Source organism: Rhodamnia argentea, unplaced genomic scaffold (assembly GCF_020921035.1).
Source record: "Rhodamnia argentea isolate NSW1041297 unplaced genomic scaffold, ASM2092103v1 Rarg_v2.55, whole genome shotgun sequence".
Classification (NCBI taxonomy): domain Eukaryota; kingdom Viridiplantae; phylum Streptophyta; class Magnoliopsida; order Myrtales; family Myrtaceae; genus Rhodamnia; species Rhodamnia argentea.
In genome coordinates, this window is record NW_025955903.1 from 10,525 (window position 1) to 30,707 (window position 20,183).

General features: G+C 44.7%; 2 protein-coding genes across 2 annotated transcripts; both read right to left on the reverse strand.

The window, feature by feature from the left end:
* Positions 1-2,632: 2,632 nt before the first annotated feature.
* Positions 2,633-6,316, reverse strand: LOC125313502 (putative cytochrome c biosynthesis ccmC-like mitochondrial protein). Its single transcript, XM_048273221.1, has one exon. It carries the CDS (start codon positions 3,419-3,421, stop codon positions 2,669-2,671), a length of 753 nt encoding a protein of 250 aa, XP_048129178.1. The 5' UTR covers positions 3,422-6,316; the 3' UTR covers positions 2,633-2,668.
* Positions 6,317-11,069: 4,753 nt separating this feature from the next.
* Positions 11,070-13,141, reverse strand: LOC115732897 (60S ribosomal protein L2, mitochondrial). Its single transcript, XM_048273222.1, is given in 7 exon segments — positions 11,070-11,650; positions 11,653-11,705; positions 11,708-11,802; positions 11,804-11,853; positions 11,856-11,881; positions 12,231-12,357; positions 12,359-13,141. Coding segments are annotated over 7 exon segments (1,143 nt in total). The 5' UTR covers positions 13,118-13,141; the 3' UTR covers positions 11,070-11,617.
* Between the last annotated feature and the right edge of the window lie 7,042 nt (positions 13,142-20,183).

Sequence of the window (20,183 nt, forward strand, 5' to 3'; positions counted from 1 at the left end):
GAAGCGAGCAGAATCCATTGAAAGTCCCGTCTGTCTCCTAGATGGAGTCGCTAAAAAAGAAGCAAAGTGCATTAGTCACAGAGTGAAGCATAAGGACGAATGGAGTGAGCAAGCACGGAGCGAGCCATAGAACGAGCTAAGCCAACTCAAGAGAGAGCAAATCCGTGCACAGCTGTGAGTGAAGTCACATTGGTAGTAGCATCTCAGTAGTAGGAAACAGCCGGCATGACAAGACAAGGCGTGGGTAGTAAAGGCAGTTCAGTAGACAGAGTAGGGTAGCGGATCTCAAGCTAGAGCGAATCAAGTACGGAGGTTTCGGGTTATGAGATCTCTTAAGGTTCAAGCGTCAGTCATAAAATAATCAGCTTAGATAGAGTCTATATTATATAGCATGCCATACCCCCCTCCGGTTTGTTTCTAAAGATCGATGTCCCGATCGTTTAATGCAGCCTGCTGCTCCGCGGAGAATTCATCTCGCGGATGGGGGGATCGACGCTCGCTGTACGATGCTATCGAGTTCCCCCTATCCGGAAATACATCTACAGGCGCTTGCTGGCCCCCTACTAATGGTGGGGGGCCGGCCGGCCATCCAACATCGGTGGCGCTAGAGTCAAATCTCAATTCAAATCACTCCTATATGGAATGGGCTGACCAAGCATCAGAGGAATCAACAACTCTTGGTCCTCAAACTAAAGAGACAAAGGAAAAGGAATGGCTTAGCTCTAGCACTTGCACTTGACTCCTTTCGTTCGAAGGTTCACTCCTACCTTCAATCGTACAAGACTAGCAACAGTCCTTACTTTCTGACTTGAATCACTAACTACAGCTACTCCGTTCAGTTCCTTCCTCCCTTCACTCATGCTAAACAGAAGAAGTAGAATTATAGGCTTTTTTTGACATCTCGATTTGACAATACTGTGAATAGATAGTTTGAGCTTGAATAATGATGGATTGAGGCTACCCCTTAATGACTTGCCTTAGAGCATAGGATTGAGCACCTTCGGACAAGTCCTAAAGAAGAAGATAACAAGCGAATAACGAGGAAAGCAGCTACTATCCTTTCGTTCGGAGATTCACTTCCAACCTGTATTAACGATCATGAAAACAGTGATTCTATTAACTGAAACGGTTTGCTTTACAGTTCGTATATCTATCTCGTACAGTTCAAGTCCTCCATCTTAATCCATTCTATTTCGTACCTATAAAATTCGTATATCGAGTTCTAATTATACTATAAAGTTTCAGAAGGAAGATGCTTATTCGTACATTATCTAGTTCGTACTCCACCGTTAAACCATTATTTGCAGTAATACAAGCAAACAAAGAAAGTCACTTCTTTTATTATTTAAAAATTACTTAAGCTGACATTATCAGGGTCATCATAGCATTAATGTGCTGTTTTCATTGTCATCACCTTATTTTGAAACTGTATTGAGGATAACATACTCCTTGCTTCCGACTTGATTCATAATTTCCACCAGGTAAAGAAAAACTAGTTTTTGTTGTCAGTGAAGTTACGAGTTCGATCTAGTTTCGATGAGTGAAGTCAAGGCTCTTCAAGACCTTGGTGCTGCCAGGCTTTCTCGTCCTAACTGCCTCCTAGCTAAGCGGGAGACTCAACCGATTATTCACCATCTAAAGATGGTGAAGTCGATGCACTGTCCCTATCCTTTCCAGAAGCCTTACAAAAGCCAGTTGGTGAGAGATCACCGAGTCAGGAACAGCCAAGGGATTCATTCAAGTAAAGTCATCTTCCTTCCCATAACTATCTGGGTTATATCCACTCGGACCCGGGGATGGGAAAACAAAGGAGGATACCCCTTACTCAAGGTATGGAGACGCGGAGCCAGTGGTCTTATCTTCAATCCGTACTAGACCTTCCTTGTCCCAGTCTCTCACTTCCACTTCTCACGAAACCTCTGGTCTTCACTTTAGAGAGTCAGTGTCCCACCTGCTTTCGTGTGTTGACTGAGTAGCTCGACAGTTATCTAGAGGCACTTGGCCCTAACTATAGGGTTTCACCCCTAGTAAGCCTTTCCAAAAGGAATCCGAAAACAGTCTCTTTTTCGGGAGAACCTCTAACTTCAGAGTCCGACCGGGCACCTCCAACTACAGATCCAACAGTCTCTTCAGTATCCATCCGGGTCGGGTCGGCTTGAGAACCTACCCAAGATCCGATCCGGCACATCGTCCTTTCTTGTGCACGACAAGGAGGAAGGGTCTGTTCTCAAAGACGGATTGCTCGCGGCTAGTCTCGTTGTTCTCAAAGGTTTCTGATTCAACTTGGTGTTACGCATCTACGCATTTTGTAGATTTAATCCCGTCTTTGTCCTCAACACCCAGTGCAGAGTACTTGCTGTTAAGACCAGCTATTTCGACAACTATTGTGTATGCAGTTTAAGGATCGAAAAAAGCCAGTTCGTGCTTAAGCTGGACAAGACTACCAAGAAGCTCAATAACCGAAATCAAGATATAAGCTAAAAAAGACCAGGTGCAGGCGGCGGACAGGGCATAGGTAGCGCACATAAAGAAGATGAAAGCAGGGCGAGCTATATGTAACAATTCCGTGAGCAGAAATTGAACTGAACGTTCCAAGTGCATCCAGCAGGAATCGAACCTACGAATTTGCCTCTTTATTAGGTTGGTATAGGTTGGGCGCTTTAACCATTCAGCCATAGATGCAAAAAGAATCAGCGAGTGAACTAGGTTTTGGTATTCCTTCTATAGCTTCTATTTCTTCCGTCAAAGAAGATTCGGGAAAAGATAGAATAGGAAGACGTGTTTCCAGAACGAACAAGATAGGGGTTGAGAAGGGGGAGTTAGCAAAGTTAGACAAGATCGGAATGGGCATAGGAACATGTATGGATGTACCAGATCGGCTAATGCTCGCAGGTTGGTGCGATGTATTCCACCAGTTGACTGAAGACTTGATTATTGGTATATCCATCGGTCCAGCACGGATTGAAATAGAAGCCGGTTCGACAGGAAGCTTTTGAAAACACAATGCACCCAGGTAAATAAGGAACGAGATGAATACAGAGGTTAAACGAGCGTCCCACACCCAAAAGGTGCCCCACATAGGTCTTCCCCGAAACCCCCCAGTAACTAAGGTAAACAACGTAAAAAAAGCACCCATTTCTATACCGGTTCCGGAAGAGCGAAGAAAAAGGGGATGTTTTGTTAATAGGAACAAGAAAGTGTTTATAGCCGTAGCGATATAAAGAAGAATACTCATCCGAGCCGCAGGAACATGTACATATGGAATACGAGAATTTCCACCTTGTTGAAGATCTAGTGGTGCTACCCGAAGACTTAAATGAATAGCCATCGCTGTTAAGAACAACCGAGATCCAATGAGAATTTGCGCGTAGCTTCTGGTCTTTGACATCAAAAAAGAAGGTTGTAATAACGAAAGGGACATGTGAGAATTTCGTCCTAGCTAGTAGAACAAGAAAGACATAGATCTATATTCAATATGCAATCAAAGGATTTCCCCCAACGAAGAATTCCTCTTGCTTTGTTTTCGCTCCGCTCGTGCGTGGCGCTCCTTGCTCGCGGAGCGGCATACCGGAAAAAAACAGAAAGAAGCTCCTATAGGAAGAGGTTAGCCCTTGTAACTTCCCGTATTATCCTCTTATAAGGAATAGTCGAGCGCGTACCAGTTTCTTCCAGACTAGTCACGTAGTACTGGTACGTGTGTAGAGAAAGGGTCTCCCTTTGAGGATAAAACAGAATCCCTCGGATTTCATTTCGTTTGGAAATTATGTTTAGGGGGGAGAAGCCATCCTCAACTAAAGCGGCTTCCACTCTCTTTTCTATCAAGAGTTGGGCATTGATCATGCGATCTATTGATTCGACGGGTAGCTTTTTACCGATCGAAGGAACGAGCGAGCGCCTATAAAGTTCTTTTCTTCGCTCTAAATCGGATAAGTGAAGACCCACCTCAAAGGGGGCGGGCGCTGGGCCTTCTTTCTTTGAGTCACTCGCTCCGGGGAGATCTTCTTTTCTTTGGTAGGGATGGGACTAAAGAGCTCTAACAGAAGAGCGGCAACAGCTTATCCGAAAAAACCTGTTCTCTTATCGAAAAACGTCTCGCTTTGAACATTCTCCTTTATCGGGATCCTAGCCCAACCAAGGGTTCTAGAGAAAATTCATTCTTCCTGGTCAAAGCTAGCTAAGGGAATAGCACCATCTTCTCTCTTTCATGACTTTCTTGTTGATTGAGACCCTCTCTTGACTGTTGACTTCCCTCCCTTTAGAGCTGTGAAAGAAAAATCTCCAGTCGCATTCGATCTAGAGTAAAGTAGCCCTTCTTCCTTGTTCACATAAACCATTTTCTAAAGAGCAAGAGCAGCTTTCATCCCCGAGGGTCACTGTTTACTACGCTATTCTTCCCATTTCGAAAGGGGAGTCCCCAGACGCACCACTCTGAGTAGCCCTTCCCGCCAAGCCAAGGAAAGAAGGCAAGGTGTCCTTAGAAAGGCTAAGACTAGTGTCAAGAAAAAAGCTTAGTCGTTGTCAACTCCGAGGGTGACTTCACTAACGGGATTTCTATTTAATTAAGAGCCTGGTCCGGGCATTGACTCATTGAGAGCAGACGAAGACTAAGAAGACTTTCGGATAGCACGTGAGATCAACTACTTCGAATACGCTACCATCTGTCTTCGATTATGCTCGTTCTACTTTGAGGGAGAGATCTTTAAGGAGACGGGATTCCACTATTATATATGAATATATGATCCCACCACTTGAAACTGATTCAACAACAGCCATTCTTCTTCCAAGAGAAAGAAGAGCAAGACCATCGCTTATTCTTCATCAATCTTCCTTTATGCCTCTGTCGTCTTTTTGCTGGGTTAAGGCCTGCTGAGACAATAGATAGTCAGGCAGGTGGCCTAGCCCTAGCTAAGAGAGATTCTTTAACCACGAAAACATCAACCATTTCATCGGCTTTTCACTCCTCCACCACTTCTTACCTACTCCAGTCTCTCTAAGATTCCATGAAATAGCAGAAAGCAGAATCTTAATCCTAATCATACTGACCAAGAGCAATCGCAGCTGAGTCAACTCTATCCATTCTTGTTTCAAGCTAAAAACTTTAGGAAGAAGAGCTTATTCCACTCGAGTTCGCCACAGAACCCATCTCTGGAACCGAAGCCAAGGCCCAAGTTCAACCTTCACCACGTGAACACTACAAGCTAGTCTCATCCTTATGCCCTATCCTTTCTATCTATATGTTGATTGATACCCTCAGGTTCCTTCTCTCCTTTTAAGGACGTTAGCAAGAAGCGCTTAACGCCGGTTTCTTTCCCTAAAAAAGAAGTGAATCTGGAAGTGACTCCGCTAAGGCTAAGACTTATTCCTTTCTAGCCCTTGAAATCCGTCCACTAGAAACGGATGCGTGAACAAGAACAGAATCTAGTGAAAGCAGAACCAGCGCTTAATAAAGAGTAATCGAAGTTGGCACGTCTTTAACTTGGCTACGAAACTATGCTATGATTCCGTTCTCGAAAAAAAAAAAAGAAAAAGTAGCCCTGCCTACAACAGCAGAAAGAGAACTGCGGGAAGAGCAGATAAGAGAAGAGATTATCCCCCCCCTCGGGTCAAAGAAGACCAATAAAATATCGATTCAACATAAGCTTGGGATGCTAATAAGGAGGACCTTGCCGGGTTCGTTCAATCAACAAGCCTTAACGCCCTTGAGACGGGATCAACTCCTTTTAGAAATATGATACCACCAAAGTAAAGCAGCACTGACTTCTTCCTATTACTACGCTCCGTACCCTGGCTAGAGAGCATGAATGACTCTTCCCAGGAACGATCAGATGCAAACGCTGTTAAAAGCGCCTTTCCCATGTGGAAGAAGTTACTTGCGTGCCTTATCCGTATCCTATTGCTACTCCTAACCTCCACAGAACACTTGCTACCGCTATCTTGGGATAAATGCTATTTCCTAATTCCAATGCCTTACTTCCTTCTAAAAAAGAAGGATTTGATGCTCTTAAACTTCCCTTAATTTAGAACTTATTATAAAAAACTATTCTTCCCTTACTGTTGGAAGATTCTCGTCTTGCGCTTTCTTCTTCTATCAGAGAGGGATCTTAGCCTACCGGTGACCGCCTCTATGAGGACCTTTGGACGGAGTTTTATTGATCCACTATCTTACTTGAATGAAGAAAGAAAGATCTTTATATACACAATTTGATGTACGAAGGCTGTTAATCCCAACCACTCCTAGATGCAAAGAGAAAGAATTTCATTTGATTACACGAGATGATTCAAATCGGAAGTAGTGCTTTCTACCGTACGATCCTAAAGTAGGAAAAGAGCTTTTTCCATTAAGATATTCTATCTCGAGTTACCGTCGCATCAAGAGGAAAGAGCCAAGCAAGGGTTAGCTTTGCTCATGCCAAACAACTAAAGCAACTGCTCCACAAACCTCCTTTGTGAGAAAGTTTGAAAGTCCCACTTTTCCTATCCTTATCCTTAAGGATTTGACTTGACGGTCAAAATCTTGTACATAATCTCTCTCTTAAGAGGAATTTATATTTATTCCTTAACATCAGAACAGTCACTTTTTTTCTTTTTTTTTTTTCCTAGCAAGCACCCTTCTCAGTTATTCTACCAGTTCAATTCACAAGGATAGTTTTCGAGTCTCCTATGGAGTAAGGGGGGGCCAGTTTCTCTTTCTCAAAGGCTCTTTTCATGCTAACCCCAAGAAGTTCTTAGTTTTTAACTCTCTCTCCTGGCATCTCAGTGCAGTCCTACAGCTCATGGCCTATCTTACCTTACCACAACAAAACAACAAGATTTTAGGTAGGCCTTCCTATTCCAAGCGCTTCCAGCTTAACTAATCATAAATCATAGATTGGTCTCCCTTTTTCTTTCTTTTGTTATAATGGAAAATCTTGAAAAGATTCAATTCAATCTTGCTCCCATTATTCAAAAGGAAGACCGGGAAGGCGAATCCAAACCAGGGCCCTGGAAAGAAAAACCGTCTATAGAGATCAATGTTGTCTCCATTTAACTTTCTTTTTAAAGGGGAATAAAAGCAAATGCTGCTCTATTCTCCAAGGGCCCCACCCAGATCTGTCGGTAGTCTGGTATATGTAAGTTATACCAGCCTTCAAACTAGATTGTTGGAGTTCCATTAAGATAAAGTCATCATTCATCTTCCATAGCTGGCATAGCATAGGCGTTCAGCCAAAGCATAAACCCTTTCGTTTAGTTGCTGAAAGTATAGAGAAAAGCTATTCTTCTTCTTGGCTATCTAATGGGAAGGTTCTACCTAAGACCTAAGATAAGAAAGGTGGCTCGAAGGTCTTGCTCGAAAACATCGACATAGGAGCAGAAGTCCAGTCTACTGACTTGGCTGGCCCCTCAATCTATTTTATTAACCGGGTGTTCACTCAAACTCAAAAAGCCTTTCTGGCACTGGGCATTGTTCCTAATTCAATTCCCTTTCTGCCGGGTGTGAGATCGTATGAGCTCCTCTCTTATAGTCGAGTATCCGCCCTCCGTGGGAAATACCAAAACTAGCTCCTACTCCCACTCTATCAATTGCAGCGGTTAGGCCTTTTCCTAATGTCCTTTTAAGGCACCAAGAGCGCGATCACTATTCCTTATTGCCGAAAGACAGATCTCAGTACTCGTCTTAGTGCCCGGTATTCGGAGATAGGGGAACTTTCCTTCTCTATAAAAAAAGGGATTTCCCGGTCTTCACTCTTCTCTTATAGTAGAAATTCTGAAACAGCTGAATATAGTAACGAATCCTGCTAACAGCAGAAAGAGAGCTACGCCTTTTCTTCCTATTTCTATATAACACATAATTCGTGAAAGAAAGGAAAGACAGGGAATCCTACTCAATCTCGCTGAGAAGGACACAGACTACCAGCCTATGCCGACAAGAGCTCCTTTTCTTTATCAGAAAATATCTCTTTCTTCTTCAATTGAATTGCCCGCTACGCCCCTTCTGCGACTTTCTTTCCTTGCTAGGTGCAAAAGGCTTTTTGTCGGTCGCCGAGAGCTGGAGTTCATCCAATGCAGCCCTTCTCTTCTATACGATAGCACCAACGTCCGATTCTGTGCTTAAGGTTGCTCGTCCACCTGAAGTGGGAGTACCTATGTCAAAAGTCAAAGGAGAGGAATCAATTCTAAGCTAGGGGATCCCCTTCTATAATCGATCCCCTTTCTTCTCTCTTTCCCGAAAAGCTCCATGCTGGTCAGCTGGACAAATTCGGGCGGTCGAGAACTGGTTCAAAAAGTAGAAGGTGGTTCAAAACGAGCTAACGCGAGTTTTTCTAATTACGCTTTTTCCCGTTTTTTTGAACATCACTGAGATAGGCTTTTTCCCCGAAACATTGACCAGGGAGGGAGAAGTTGATTCATTCAATGGAGCTTTATTTGTTTGATCTAGTAAGGGGTGTTAGAAATAAATAAGCCACCGCCCGACGAAACAGCGGTTTACAACATAGCGACCCGGGACATCGAGCGAAGAGCTCCAATGCGCGTATTCGGAGCTAGGCGGATGCCGTAGTCGCAGAAGCCGGATCAACATCATGACAACGGCATTCTGGAAACTGTTGGGCCAGACACAATTGGTCTAATGTCTGGGTGCGTATGGCGGTACACTGAGAGCACCTTTCAAGTCGTCAAAGACACCTTTTTAGACAGACTTTGTAGCTATCATCATGTCAGCAGCCCGTGCGAATGCGGGGAACCTTTAAACAACGTGTCCAGGAAAATATTTTAGGGAAAGTGCTTTCGACCCGCTGGAAATAAAAAAACTAGTGAGAATGCTAAAATAAAAGCACTGGCCGTTTTCGTTGCTTCTATAATAATAAGTCTCGCGCTCGCGGAATCCGTTTCGCAGCACGGAGTCTACCTCAATCTTGGTTAGTTCAGTTTGAGTTCTTTCTATAGGAAATCCGCCTATCTACCCTCAACCTTTCTTTATGAAAGATGCTTCTGTTAGGTTCTTTATCTCTATGAGTTCCTATAGATTCAAACTCAAACTGAACTAATGAAAAATCAACTCCGGAAGCACTACAAGTTAGAGAAAAGGCAAGAATGACTATACCAATTTATTTAAGAGGGCCGCACCCTGAGCGGATTTGTATGAAGGAATCCCGTACTGCGGAGGGCTCTGCAATTTGACGATAAATTACAGGATCACGGGCATGACCATCAGTAGCAGTGTTTAGAGATCCATCAACCAACTGACTACCCGAAAGAGTATCTATGGCTCAGGTAAGAACACCTATTGCTTTATTAAGCAAATCCGAAAGCGAAACTTCATTAGGGTAGATAAGCGAACCCAAAAAAACATAACAGCCAACACATAGGCAGGATAAGAGTATTGCCAGAATCTCGGACAATGGGAGCAAACCTTTTTTTAATATTTTCAGACAACCGCAAGCCCGAAAAACGATATTTAATATTCCATCTAGGATATCGTTCGGAGAGAAGATGACCCAAACCCCATGAGGGAAAACTTCTGTCAGGTGAGCACAAGAAGCGGGGTCGAGAGGGCCGTAGATGAGCAACGATGTCTGAAACGCCAAGTAGAGCTTTGACGATCTTGATGGATTTGACGCCCTTGCCCCGAGTAAGCGGGTTCTTCATAAGATGCTCCTCCAATTCCGCCTGCTGTTCGAACAAAGTCCTTGGGACCCGAGGCTGAGGAAATTGAATTCCCTGAGGCGGGTAACATTTTTGGGTCTTTCCATTTACCAAAGTATCTACCAAAATAGAAGAAATAACAAGACGATCGGGCCTTTGGTCACTAGAATGAGGTTTCGCTTTCATTGACCTTAAGAAGCTCTCTATTACAATCATGTGTTTCGCATATTAGGATTTATTTGAAAAGCTGCACCGCCAACGCTTTCGTATCCTTACTTAGATCAAAGCAGCTTGGGCGGTACAACTTCAACAATGGGAGATCAGATAGGAGGAAGTAGTTGCCTTCTGATCGAAAAAGGGGGTTACAAGGTTTTCCTTGCAGCAAAGTGGGAAGATTTCTTTTTCATTCGGCGCGATGAAAAGTAAGTACACTTCTTTAAGTTTAAGCGCCGCAGCTCATGGTTGAACTATTCCCTTACTCTTATAAAAAAGGGCCCTGGGGAGTTTCCCGCCCAACTCCACAAACTCCCATTACCTCAGTTCCAGCCCTTGAAACCTACATATCGACCGGGAGCCCCCTCCAGTCTTCTTTCTCTGCAAAAACGAGTCACGCGTGACCCCTTAATTACCAAAAACAAAGAAAATAGATGTTTAATAACGATTCTCATCTTCAATCACCTGAATCTAACCCTCCTTTGTTAGGAAAAGCATACCCCAGGGCAGTCAATTGTGGGACCACCAGGTTCTACGCCTATTACGGTACACGTTAAGACCCAACTCCGCCACTAAATCCAACAATTTTGGAACAAAGATTCCTTAACTCATGAGCAAAGCCGCCTTCGGCCCTTCGAAACGAAATTCTTTTAATTATAGGAATATAGACTTCCGAATCATACCTAGCGTAAGGGAAGTGTGGAAAGCTGGTCTCAAAAAGCCCCATCCAACTCGCCCAAAAAAAAATGGAATAAGACGGGCGTTATGAAATTTACCGGTGGACGCCCTCTTTTTTCCGACCAATCCTTTCCTGGCGTGCCTATGATAGGAAGCTCAAGAAAGAACGAGATCAAGCGCAAAAGAAATGGATCTTTCACTACGGGTTCAAGTTTAGATAAGAGACGAGAACGAGAAACCAGCTGACTGCCCCCTTCCACTCGGCCTTTCTTCGCTGTGTAAATAAGGTCTTAGTATGTATGGGCATTCTGGGCAGGTCGCAATCAGTCGCTGGTCGAAGGTTTGGACCAATTGCAATTCATAACCATCTTGCCCGTTTCCAATTGATGACTGGCTATTATATAAGTGTTGACCTAAGCCCCTGTGCTGGGCTCGGCTCCCGAACCGTACGTGAGCTGCCTCTTACAGCTCTTCCTAAGAACTTGAAGCCCCCTCTCTCTAAATAGAAATTCGAAAAAAAAAAATGCATTTCATTTACAAGACAAAAAAGACTTTTTCAAAAAGCCTTCGCCCTCCTATTCAACGGGGCTATTATAGAAGCAGCTTCGTTCCTTGACTTCTTTGCTCAGTCAAGCTTCCTTGTTCCTTAGTGTAGTCTCGGTCTATAGTTTAAGACTCCGTTCCTTATAGCCTAGTCTATATCCACAGCTGACGTGACTCCGTACCGACGCCTTTCCCTTAGTAGACGGCTAAGTGACTTCGGAACCTTAACCTCCTTCCTTACTTTTCTGAGAAGCCCTTTACGACTATAAAGGACAGGGGCTGTTCACCTTTGGAAACTTAGCTACTTAAGTACGACTCAAGACTAAAGTCAAGGCGAAGGGGGCTCCCAGGCCGGGACATCTGGCAGAATGCTTGGCCTCCTGCGCTGGAAGCGACGCCCGAAGGGTGAGCTTCTGGCGGTTAGCTTCTAGCACTAGATAATAGGCATTAGGCATTCTTGAGCTGGAAGGAGGCAAGCAAATGAAGGGAGGCATTCATTACGGGCCGACTACAAGAAGCAAAGCTTCTTAGACTCGACAAGTCGCTTATAGAAGGCCGACCACTACATAAGCCGCTGACGGAGAAAGCTGTAATAGCTTTCCCTTCATCCCTTGCTAAGCCAAGGTCCCAGGTCTCCGAGTCAGCCCGCGCTTTTCGAAGAATCCTGCACCCATGGGCATACGGCCTGGCAGGCCTTCCCTTTCCGCCGGAGCTTCATGGGCGTTGCCCCGTTCCCCAATCAGATGTTTGGATGTGAGCTATACTCCGCGAGGAGCCAAACGGGCGTATGGCTTTGCCTTGCCATTTGACCTCTCTTCCCGTGTGACTAGGAATGCTCAGTGACAACCTCTCAATTGTCACCGCCTGGCCTCTCTTGCTACCACGGTAGCACCTAGTGTGGTCAGCACCAATCGTGTTCGGGCAACGAAGCTTACACTCATTCACATTGGTTCATCCTGCTATGCCCCGGGCCTTTTGCTCTTATAACGTACAAGGTGGCCGCCCATTCGTCAAGGCCCAGGAATCTGCTGGACATCTCAGCGGCGGGATTGGATACCCGCATCCGATCGAAGTTCCATTTGAGTGCCCCCCTAACATAAAGGAGAGCTCTTTCTAGGTGGGTCGCTTCGCGCAAGTTTTTTGCTTAGGACCAACGGGTCACACGACAGGTGCACGATCGACTTTGCACGCTCCATCCTTCGTCCCGTCGCCTATCGGCTTGGCAGGCAAGCTACCTTGATCCGTCTTCGGCTTCGATTCGTTATGCTCAGCAGCTCCAACAAGCGCTAAAGTATCTTGCCGCCCTAAAACTCTGCCAAGAAAGCGCTGCTTTACGTTTGATCCTATGTGCCCAGAGAATGCTATGCGTTCCCCACTTTCGGACCTCGCAAAGAGAGAACGTGTTTTTTCCTCTGAGTTTCTCCTCTCTCATTCGCGGAGCGAAGAAAGCGGGCTTTGCCCCAGCTACCGCTATCCTTGGGAAACAAAAAGAGCTACCGAAGGAAAGGGATGCAGTCTCTCCCTTGGCCTTTGGAGAGGAGAAGGCAGAAAAGAAAACGTCCTTCGCGCAAGTTTTTTTTTTGCTTCCTGCGCCCTTACTAGTAAAGGGGCTCTTCGACCAAGGAGACATTCTGGTAGGAAGGCCGACCACTACATAAGCCGCCATCAGTCCAGGATAGAAGCAAGCTACCTTTATTTTATCATCCTTTCCGGGCAGGGAAGAGAACGAAAATAGGCCGCGGATGGTGGTCGTGGTAGGTTCGAGGATCTTAGGCGGCGGAGCGAACTCCTCTATCGTGTTCAATTTCCTCGGGCTGACCCCCTCAATCCATCGTACTGGAGCGATCCGAGAAGAACGATTAGGCTCATATTCTATCCTTTCTACAATGCCCATAGACGAAGTGCTTCGTTTCAGATCAATTCTTCGCTGCAATCGCTTCGATCCACCCCCTCGGTGAAAAACCGTAATACGCCCTGAAGAATTCCTACCAGCAGACTTCCCTGTACTCAAAGTGAATTGTCTAAGTGCTCCCCTTTGTCTCATTCTCGATCTCGAAATCATTCGATTCCGTCCGAATTCGCTCCCTACTCCTACTCCCTTCTTTTCCTTCACCGTCGTTGGTCCTTCGTTCGTAGTGGTCATTGTTAAAAAACCCCTCTTTGACATCACATGCATCATCCGGGCGGGAAACCTCCGGTGCGGTAGGGCTCTTTCATACGACTTGCATGTGTTAAGCATATAGCTAGCGTTCCTTCTGAGCCAGGATCAAACTCTTCTTTTGACTATGATTGGGCCCTGCAGTGGTAGAACCTGATGAACCGGGTGTACTACCTCTCTTCTCTCTCCTGACCCCTCACTTTCTTTTCTTTCTATATTATATATCGACCAATCCAATCTCGACTTATTCAGCTAAGCCGAACATTAGATGCAAATAGAACAATGAACACTGACAAGATCTCAAAATGGGGTCCAATCGCCACAAGATCACTACTTCCAAGAAAGTAGTTGAATGGATATCCCCCCGACTAAGGGATCTAAGCCTAAATTCAAGCAAAATTCAAAACATGTTCACTTATGTGAAGTTTGGTTAGTTGCTAGAAGAATGGCACTCTAAATTGTCTTCGGTCCAAGCTGGTAGATGGTGAAGTGACCCAACAAGGCCAGGAACTGAACTCGATGAGGGAAAGCTAATTTTTTGATCCGGGGTTTCAATTAAATAAAAAGGCTAAAGGAAAAGCCGCTTACTTAGACGATAGACCTCAAAACAAAAGAAGAGCCCGCACTCACACCTTAGTCTCATTCTCAAACAAAAGGAAATGACGATTCAACGAAAGGGACCTTAGACGATTGGACTAGATCGAAAGCCTGGAATGATTCTGGACTGCTTACCGGCTTCCAAGGCATTGCACTTTCACCATACGACAATGGTTCTAGACCCGTAACCCCATACCCTCGACTCATCGGGTCTTAGTCTTTCATTTCAATCAAGGAAAAAAAAAAAAAATGATTTGAGCTGGGAAAGCTCTTAGAAGAAATAAGCAAATCGAACTTACCACTAGAAAGGCTAAGCGAATACGCATAGACCCCAAAGAAGATAACCTCGCTCACACCTGAGTCGGATTCCCTTCGGGATGAATACAAGGACCCGAAAAAGCATTCAATCTCGCTTACAAGAACAATTTCATTGCCTTGATGCGGGAAAGGATTAGGGGGCCAAAAGATTGTGATCAATGTAATGCTTGCTTGAAGCTCTGTGTCTATGCCCACCCTGTTCGTTTGGAAGTGGCTCCTTCATCCAAATGTTTCTGAAGTGTTTCGCACGGCTTGGCATTCTGGATCTCTGGAATCTTGTCTTGGCGATTCAGGAGAATCCTCATGGTATTGGAAGGATCGTGAATTCCATTTTCGGAATAAACGCAGGCTGCTTGCTAGGCTGGAAGGGATCCAACGTAAATGATTGTTTAGTTTCGTTTCTCTAGCTTTCTTCTTGAGCTAGAAGATAAGTTGTTGCAGATGGAGGAGATTTTTTGCTTTCAAAACGGGTCATGTGGCTTAGACATAGTGGATTGGAAGACAACATTCTTTCACACTGCAACTTTAGTAAGACGTAACAGAAAGAAAAGGGACGCTTTGAAGATTCGTGGTGGCCTTTGGGTGCATGACCAAGATCGCATCCAAGGAACATGTTTTACAGTTCTACAAATAGCTATTAACGGAGGATGGTGTAAAGAACATCCTATCGAGCTTATGTGCACCCAGCTTTTAGCGATGCAGTAGCTATCTCTTGGAGGTCTCCTATTTTGGAAGATGAAGTGAGACTTGCAGTTCGAAGCATGAAGCCCTAAAAGCTCCAGGGTGGGACGGCTTGGTTTGCGTTTGCCCCAGCTTGGCGAATCAAGAAGCACCGGTTGGCGGGAGTTCCAAGATGAAAACAAACTCAAGGCAGAAGATGGATTCTGCCCAAGCCCACACCATCCCTAGCATCACCTTTGCTTGATCACCAAGTTGCTCCACCTATAAATGCCTTGGGCTCTCACAACACACCAGACCCAGGAAGAAAGCCAACAACACCTTTTAACACCAGACATACCAGGAAGGAGCTCTTGAACCCTTCTTTCCGAAAATATTGGATCTGTCATTCCTCTGCTCGGGAGGCATCCCAGAAGTAGCTAGTAAGGGCTTGCTTCTATCCATGCTCATGCTTATCAACTCGATTGGCTTCTGACAGTAGTAGCATTCGATAGGATTCCTACCTCGAGACGTAGGGCTATTAGTTCAGGAAAGAAGATCTTGGCCAGCAGTAGTAGGATTTTGACCTTGTCCCCTTCCGGGTGGGAACTCCTTCGCTACTGGTCGACCGATTCTTTTCCTTCTACCCACCTCCCGAGTTTACTTCATCTCGTCGGCAGCCATCTCAATAGTCGCATTCCCCGTTTAAGAGGATTCCTCCCCTACTGATCTGACTCCAAGGCGACAACTGCGCTTAGGCCTACAACGTTTAGCCGTGAACCAGAGCTAATGATTGGAGATCTTCTACCTAGATAGTACACAGCTTCCCCAGACCAAGAGCTAGCCACAAGAGCTTTACCAGACTCCTTCCGTCTACTGAGACCTAGATTATAGAGACTATACTTACAGAACCTATCGCCATGAGCCCCTAAGAACGAATTGAATCAGTAACTTCCCCTGGAGAGCTAACTTGCAAGAAGCAAGAAGATTCCCAGCTAATCAGTGAGTAGTGGTCAAAGAGAGCGCGGAGTGGGCAATAGGAAAAGTTTCACCTTATTCCAGAATCATTCTCCTAGTCAATTCGTTAGCTAATTCATCCTAGCCTTGAGCTTGCTTCTATTATGATAGAGATAGTGACTTTGAAAGAGCGACTTCTTGAATCAATTACTGCGAATTCAATCATTCAATTGCAGCGGTCATCCGTACCTGTAGGGGGAGTAACCATTTTCTGAATCTAAAGATAGAGACGAAGTCAATGGGCGGTTCAGCGTGGGGTCAGAGTTGGTTGGCTCTGGCTCAAGCGTTGACGAAGAAATGCATTCGATTCCACGGCTTCTTTTAGAAATCGAAAAAACCCTGGTATAATTCATTCCGATAAAGGAAGGCCGTCGTGGAGCTTACTCTGCTCTTTGGTCCCCAAAAGCTACTGAAAGTCCTAATCGAAGAGCCATAGATTCTAGTCCGCATTGAGGAGCCAACTCCAAGCAAGCAAGGTGAAGCAGAAACAGCAGCTCTTTTCCAATTACATCGAACCTTGGGGACAAGAACAAGCTCAAGAAAAGCATCCTTTCGAGGTAGGCTGAAGATCTTCTTTATTTTATTTGTAATAAAATACCTATTGTGGGAAGTTAACTCTTTCTCACTAATGATTCTAAGCGCATTTATTTGCCCTCGGCTCGGACTCATAAGCTTGAACAAGCTCCAAAGAGAAGAGAAGGAAGAGTCACCGAAACCTGAAATGCCAACTTACGAGTCAGTATGAAATACTGCAATCTCATCGAGCCGCTAACCAAGACTTTGAACCTATTTTTGGATTCTATTTTTTGACACAAGAGATCCAGGCTTGAAGTATCTAGGGTAAGGCGAACTATTGAGTAGGTCCCTGGATTGGGTTGATTGGATTGAGGAAGTCTCTATAGACTCCCTGGGGACTCATAGCTCGATGTGTACCGCCGGAGAGTGAGTAACAGGTGGAAGGACTGTCGATAGCAGGTAGGATATGGATGGTAGTTGGGATCCCAGGCCAGGAGAAAGAGGTAGTCTTTTACTACCCTTCTTTTGGGAGTTGGTTCTGGAATTCCATTGATAGTAGCCACTCCTCAATCTTCGAAATCTAGTCTAGTCCAGCGATAGAGGACTTGATACTTATCTTCGACAAGCCTCGATCAGGACGAGATCAATAGCAGATGGGGACGATCGATCGATTGTCCGTTTTTGGCTCTGAACTCGATGGTACCCGTCCTTTCCTCACTCTCCGGAGAGAGATGGGTGGATCGTGCTTGTGCTATCAAGCCGACAAATGACTGCTATTTTAAAAAACTTCTTTCGAGCGGTATTCACGGAAATGAAAAATATTGAATGGTTGTAAACAGATTCGCCAGTTGGGTCAATTTTCACTCTTTCACTAGTGATTGTAAGCTAGGTGCCCTTAAATGACAAGAGGGGAAGAAGCTCTAACGGAAGCATCCAATCAACCGGGAATCCCACCTTTCAGATTCTACATCTGCTCCTGCTGGAGTGGATAATGCCTCTACTACCTGTGCCAGCAAACAAACACAAATACTATAAATAAGAAAAGGCTAGGTGTCCATGCCACCAAGCAACTCCTGAAAGAAAAACAAGAGCTTCTCCGGCAAACCAGTAGAAGTACCCATCGAGTCGAGCAATGATCCAATTGGAGAAGCAAGCTGCTCTTTGTCACCCCATTTCCCTTGGGACCAAGAACAAGCTCAAAGAAGAAGAAGGACTTATCGCAATCTCAGGTACAATGGCTAGTTGGATTGGAAAGCCTTTCAATCAAGCCAATCTCTTGATTCACATTCATGTGAAACCGTTGCAACCGATCCTGCATACCAATCATCCGCCGCTTACAGTAATGGTACTAAGCCAAGGTTTCTATGGATTCAGTCCTGTGGAAAAATACATATATTAGGTCAATTAAGTTAGTAGTGTCACCGGTCAATCCCTAGGACACTAGCGAGTCCGCCCTTAAAAGCCCTCAAAATTGGGTCCATGAAGCCTTAGATACTCAAGCCTCAATCTGTATTGTCCCTTGAACCTAGACCATGGAAGTATGGTTATAGTCCCATTCCATTAGTGGGATCCATAGCCTACAGGTCTTTCCCAACCCAGTAAAGAATAAGGTTGTCGAGGACTACCCTAAGCCTACAAGTGGGCAGGACTTTTCAGTTACAATGTCTAGGTTGGGAAAGCCTTTATAAAGCCAATCGATTATCGGATTTCACCAACCCAACTACCACTACCAGGGGATTCCTAGATCCGCTATCAGATCGCATTAAGATTCCAGTCTTCAATCAAACGGAATGAAAGCGGGAAATTGATTAGCTATAGTAGCTGCAAACAAATCTCGTGACGGTGATCAAACAGCATTGGCTACGTCTCGTCTCTTGACGAGTCCTGACCCCCTATAAACAGATCGAAAGGTTACGATTCACTCCGGTGCTGCTTGCTGGTGGAGGTTGGGAGTATCTCAACGATAAATAATAAGTTCAAGAAGTAAAGACTCCCTAGATCCGCCTATTCCTACCCACCTTCCCTGACTAGCTAGTTTGGTTGGTATCTATGGATACCCCCTTTTCGGCTCATACATAAAGGCCATCCTTGAGTTCGCTGCTAAACGAAGACGGGAAGGGATAGCTGAGGGGGCAAAAGATCGATTCGGTTTTTTCGCTCATCTCCGGAAAGCTGGTAAGGCTGACAGAGACCGTTTCCTAGTTATAAAATTGGGAACTACGATCACGAGGTTGAGAGAATTCAAGGGATTCGGCTCTCCGGGTCCGTGGTCTAGCGATCAGAGGGAAGTGGTATCCGAAGCCAGGTAGACCCCTTCCGCGTGGTGTGTTCATTCCAAAGAACTATGGAGTTCAGGGTTCCACCTGACATCAACTCGTATAGGGATAGGGATGAATTGAATAGAGAATCAGGTCAAGGAACTCACTTTTTTCGCTTATCCTTCATAGAATGGCTCTATTTAGATAGCTTACGCTTACGAAATGAAGCCCGAGATACCCTACCTAGGATAGGAGGAATAGAGGCCAAAGCAGTTGGAAGTGAGACATACTTCATTCCCAAAGGAGAATGGAAGTAGCATAGGGAACACCAATCAAAAGAGAAAGGATGGTTGGGTGAACACTATCCGAATACTAACCGAGACCGAGGGGAGGGATGAAGGAGGAATTGCATTAATTAAGGAAGCAAAGAAGCATCCATCTCTTGTTGGATGGGATTCATGAACTACCAGCTAAAGGAAGTGGAAGAGAGTCCCTAGCTTCAAATAAAGGGCCTTTTTCGCACGTTTAGGGACCCCTCCTACCCTTCGGAGTGAGGAATTGTGTTAAGAAAAGAAAGGAGTAAGCCTGAGTCTTTTTTTCTAGGTATTTCCATCTTTTCTTTCCTTTCATCTCTCTCCTCTCAGGTATGTAAAGAGTCTTTCAAGTTCTTTTCAAGTATGAAGTAAGCCTTTCGTTCCTAAATTTCCTTAAAAGAAGCAATAGAGAATAAAGTAATCTAGCTAGGACAAGTTAGTTTGAAAGAAGTGAAGTGCTTAATCTATTAAGTAATCTTTATGCGAGAAGAAGTTCTATCCCAGTGAGGTCTTTCCTAGGAAGTCAAAGTTTCCTAGGTAAGGTCTAACTATGGCCATAAAGTACTTAATTATGCCCGAGGGCTATCTTTCTGTTCTAGAGATTGTGAGTGGAGGCCCTATCCTCTTGTGTGCTAAATTTATTCTGAGTCTGAGTTCCAGTATCGCATAGAGGTATGAGTCTTTCTCCAGGCCCCTTTAGAAGGAGTATAGAAAGGAAGCTCATTTGGAAGCCTTTACATAAGTGCTCTAGTCAAAGTCTGAAATAGGGCGAGTGATCAAAGCTAATGTAAGATGTATAAAGACTCTATAGATTATTCACTTCCTAAAAAACGTAAGATTGGAAATATCTACTAGAGCAGGGCTATCATAGAAGATGGATTTTTCCCTTATTTAGGGCTGTATTTTCTTGGAGCAGTCTTCGTACCAACCTTTGTGGGAGTGCCATATAAGCATGAGTTCCCCTCAGATACAAGCCATAGAAGCTAATGTTGAATCCCTATTTATAGTTGGATCTTATCAAGCTTTTCTGTAGCAAGAAAGTAGGCTAGACTCTAAACGCCCACGGGGGTCTAAGGCAAGCTAGCTAGCAAGTGAGAGAGAAAGTGAGTGAAGCTGCTTTGGTCTACCCTTTACCCAAGGAGGTATGGTAAGGAAGTGCTGCACAATTATAGCTATGCTATGGTCAGGCTTATTTTACCTAGTACCAGTCATCTTAAAGGCCAGCAAATAAGACAGCAAGCGAGTTGTAATCAGTAGTATTTAAATGTTCAGTTCCATTATTCTCGCAAGCAA

What these genes read in the sequence shown, in the direction of transcription:
- LOC125313502 (XM_048273221.1), bottom strand. Translation starts at nt 3,421, where the DNA reads ATGTCCCTTTCGTTATTACAACCTTCTTTTTTGATGTCAAAGACCAGA.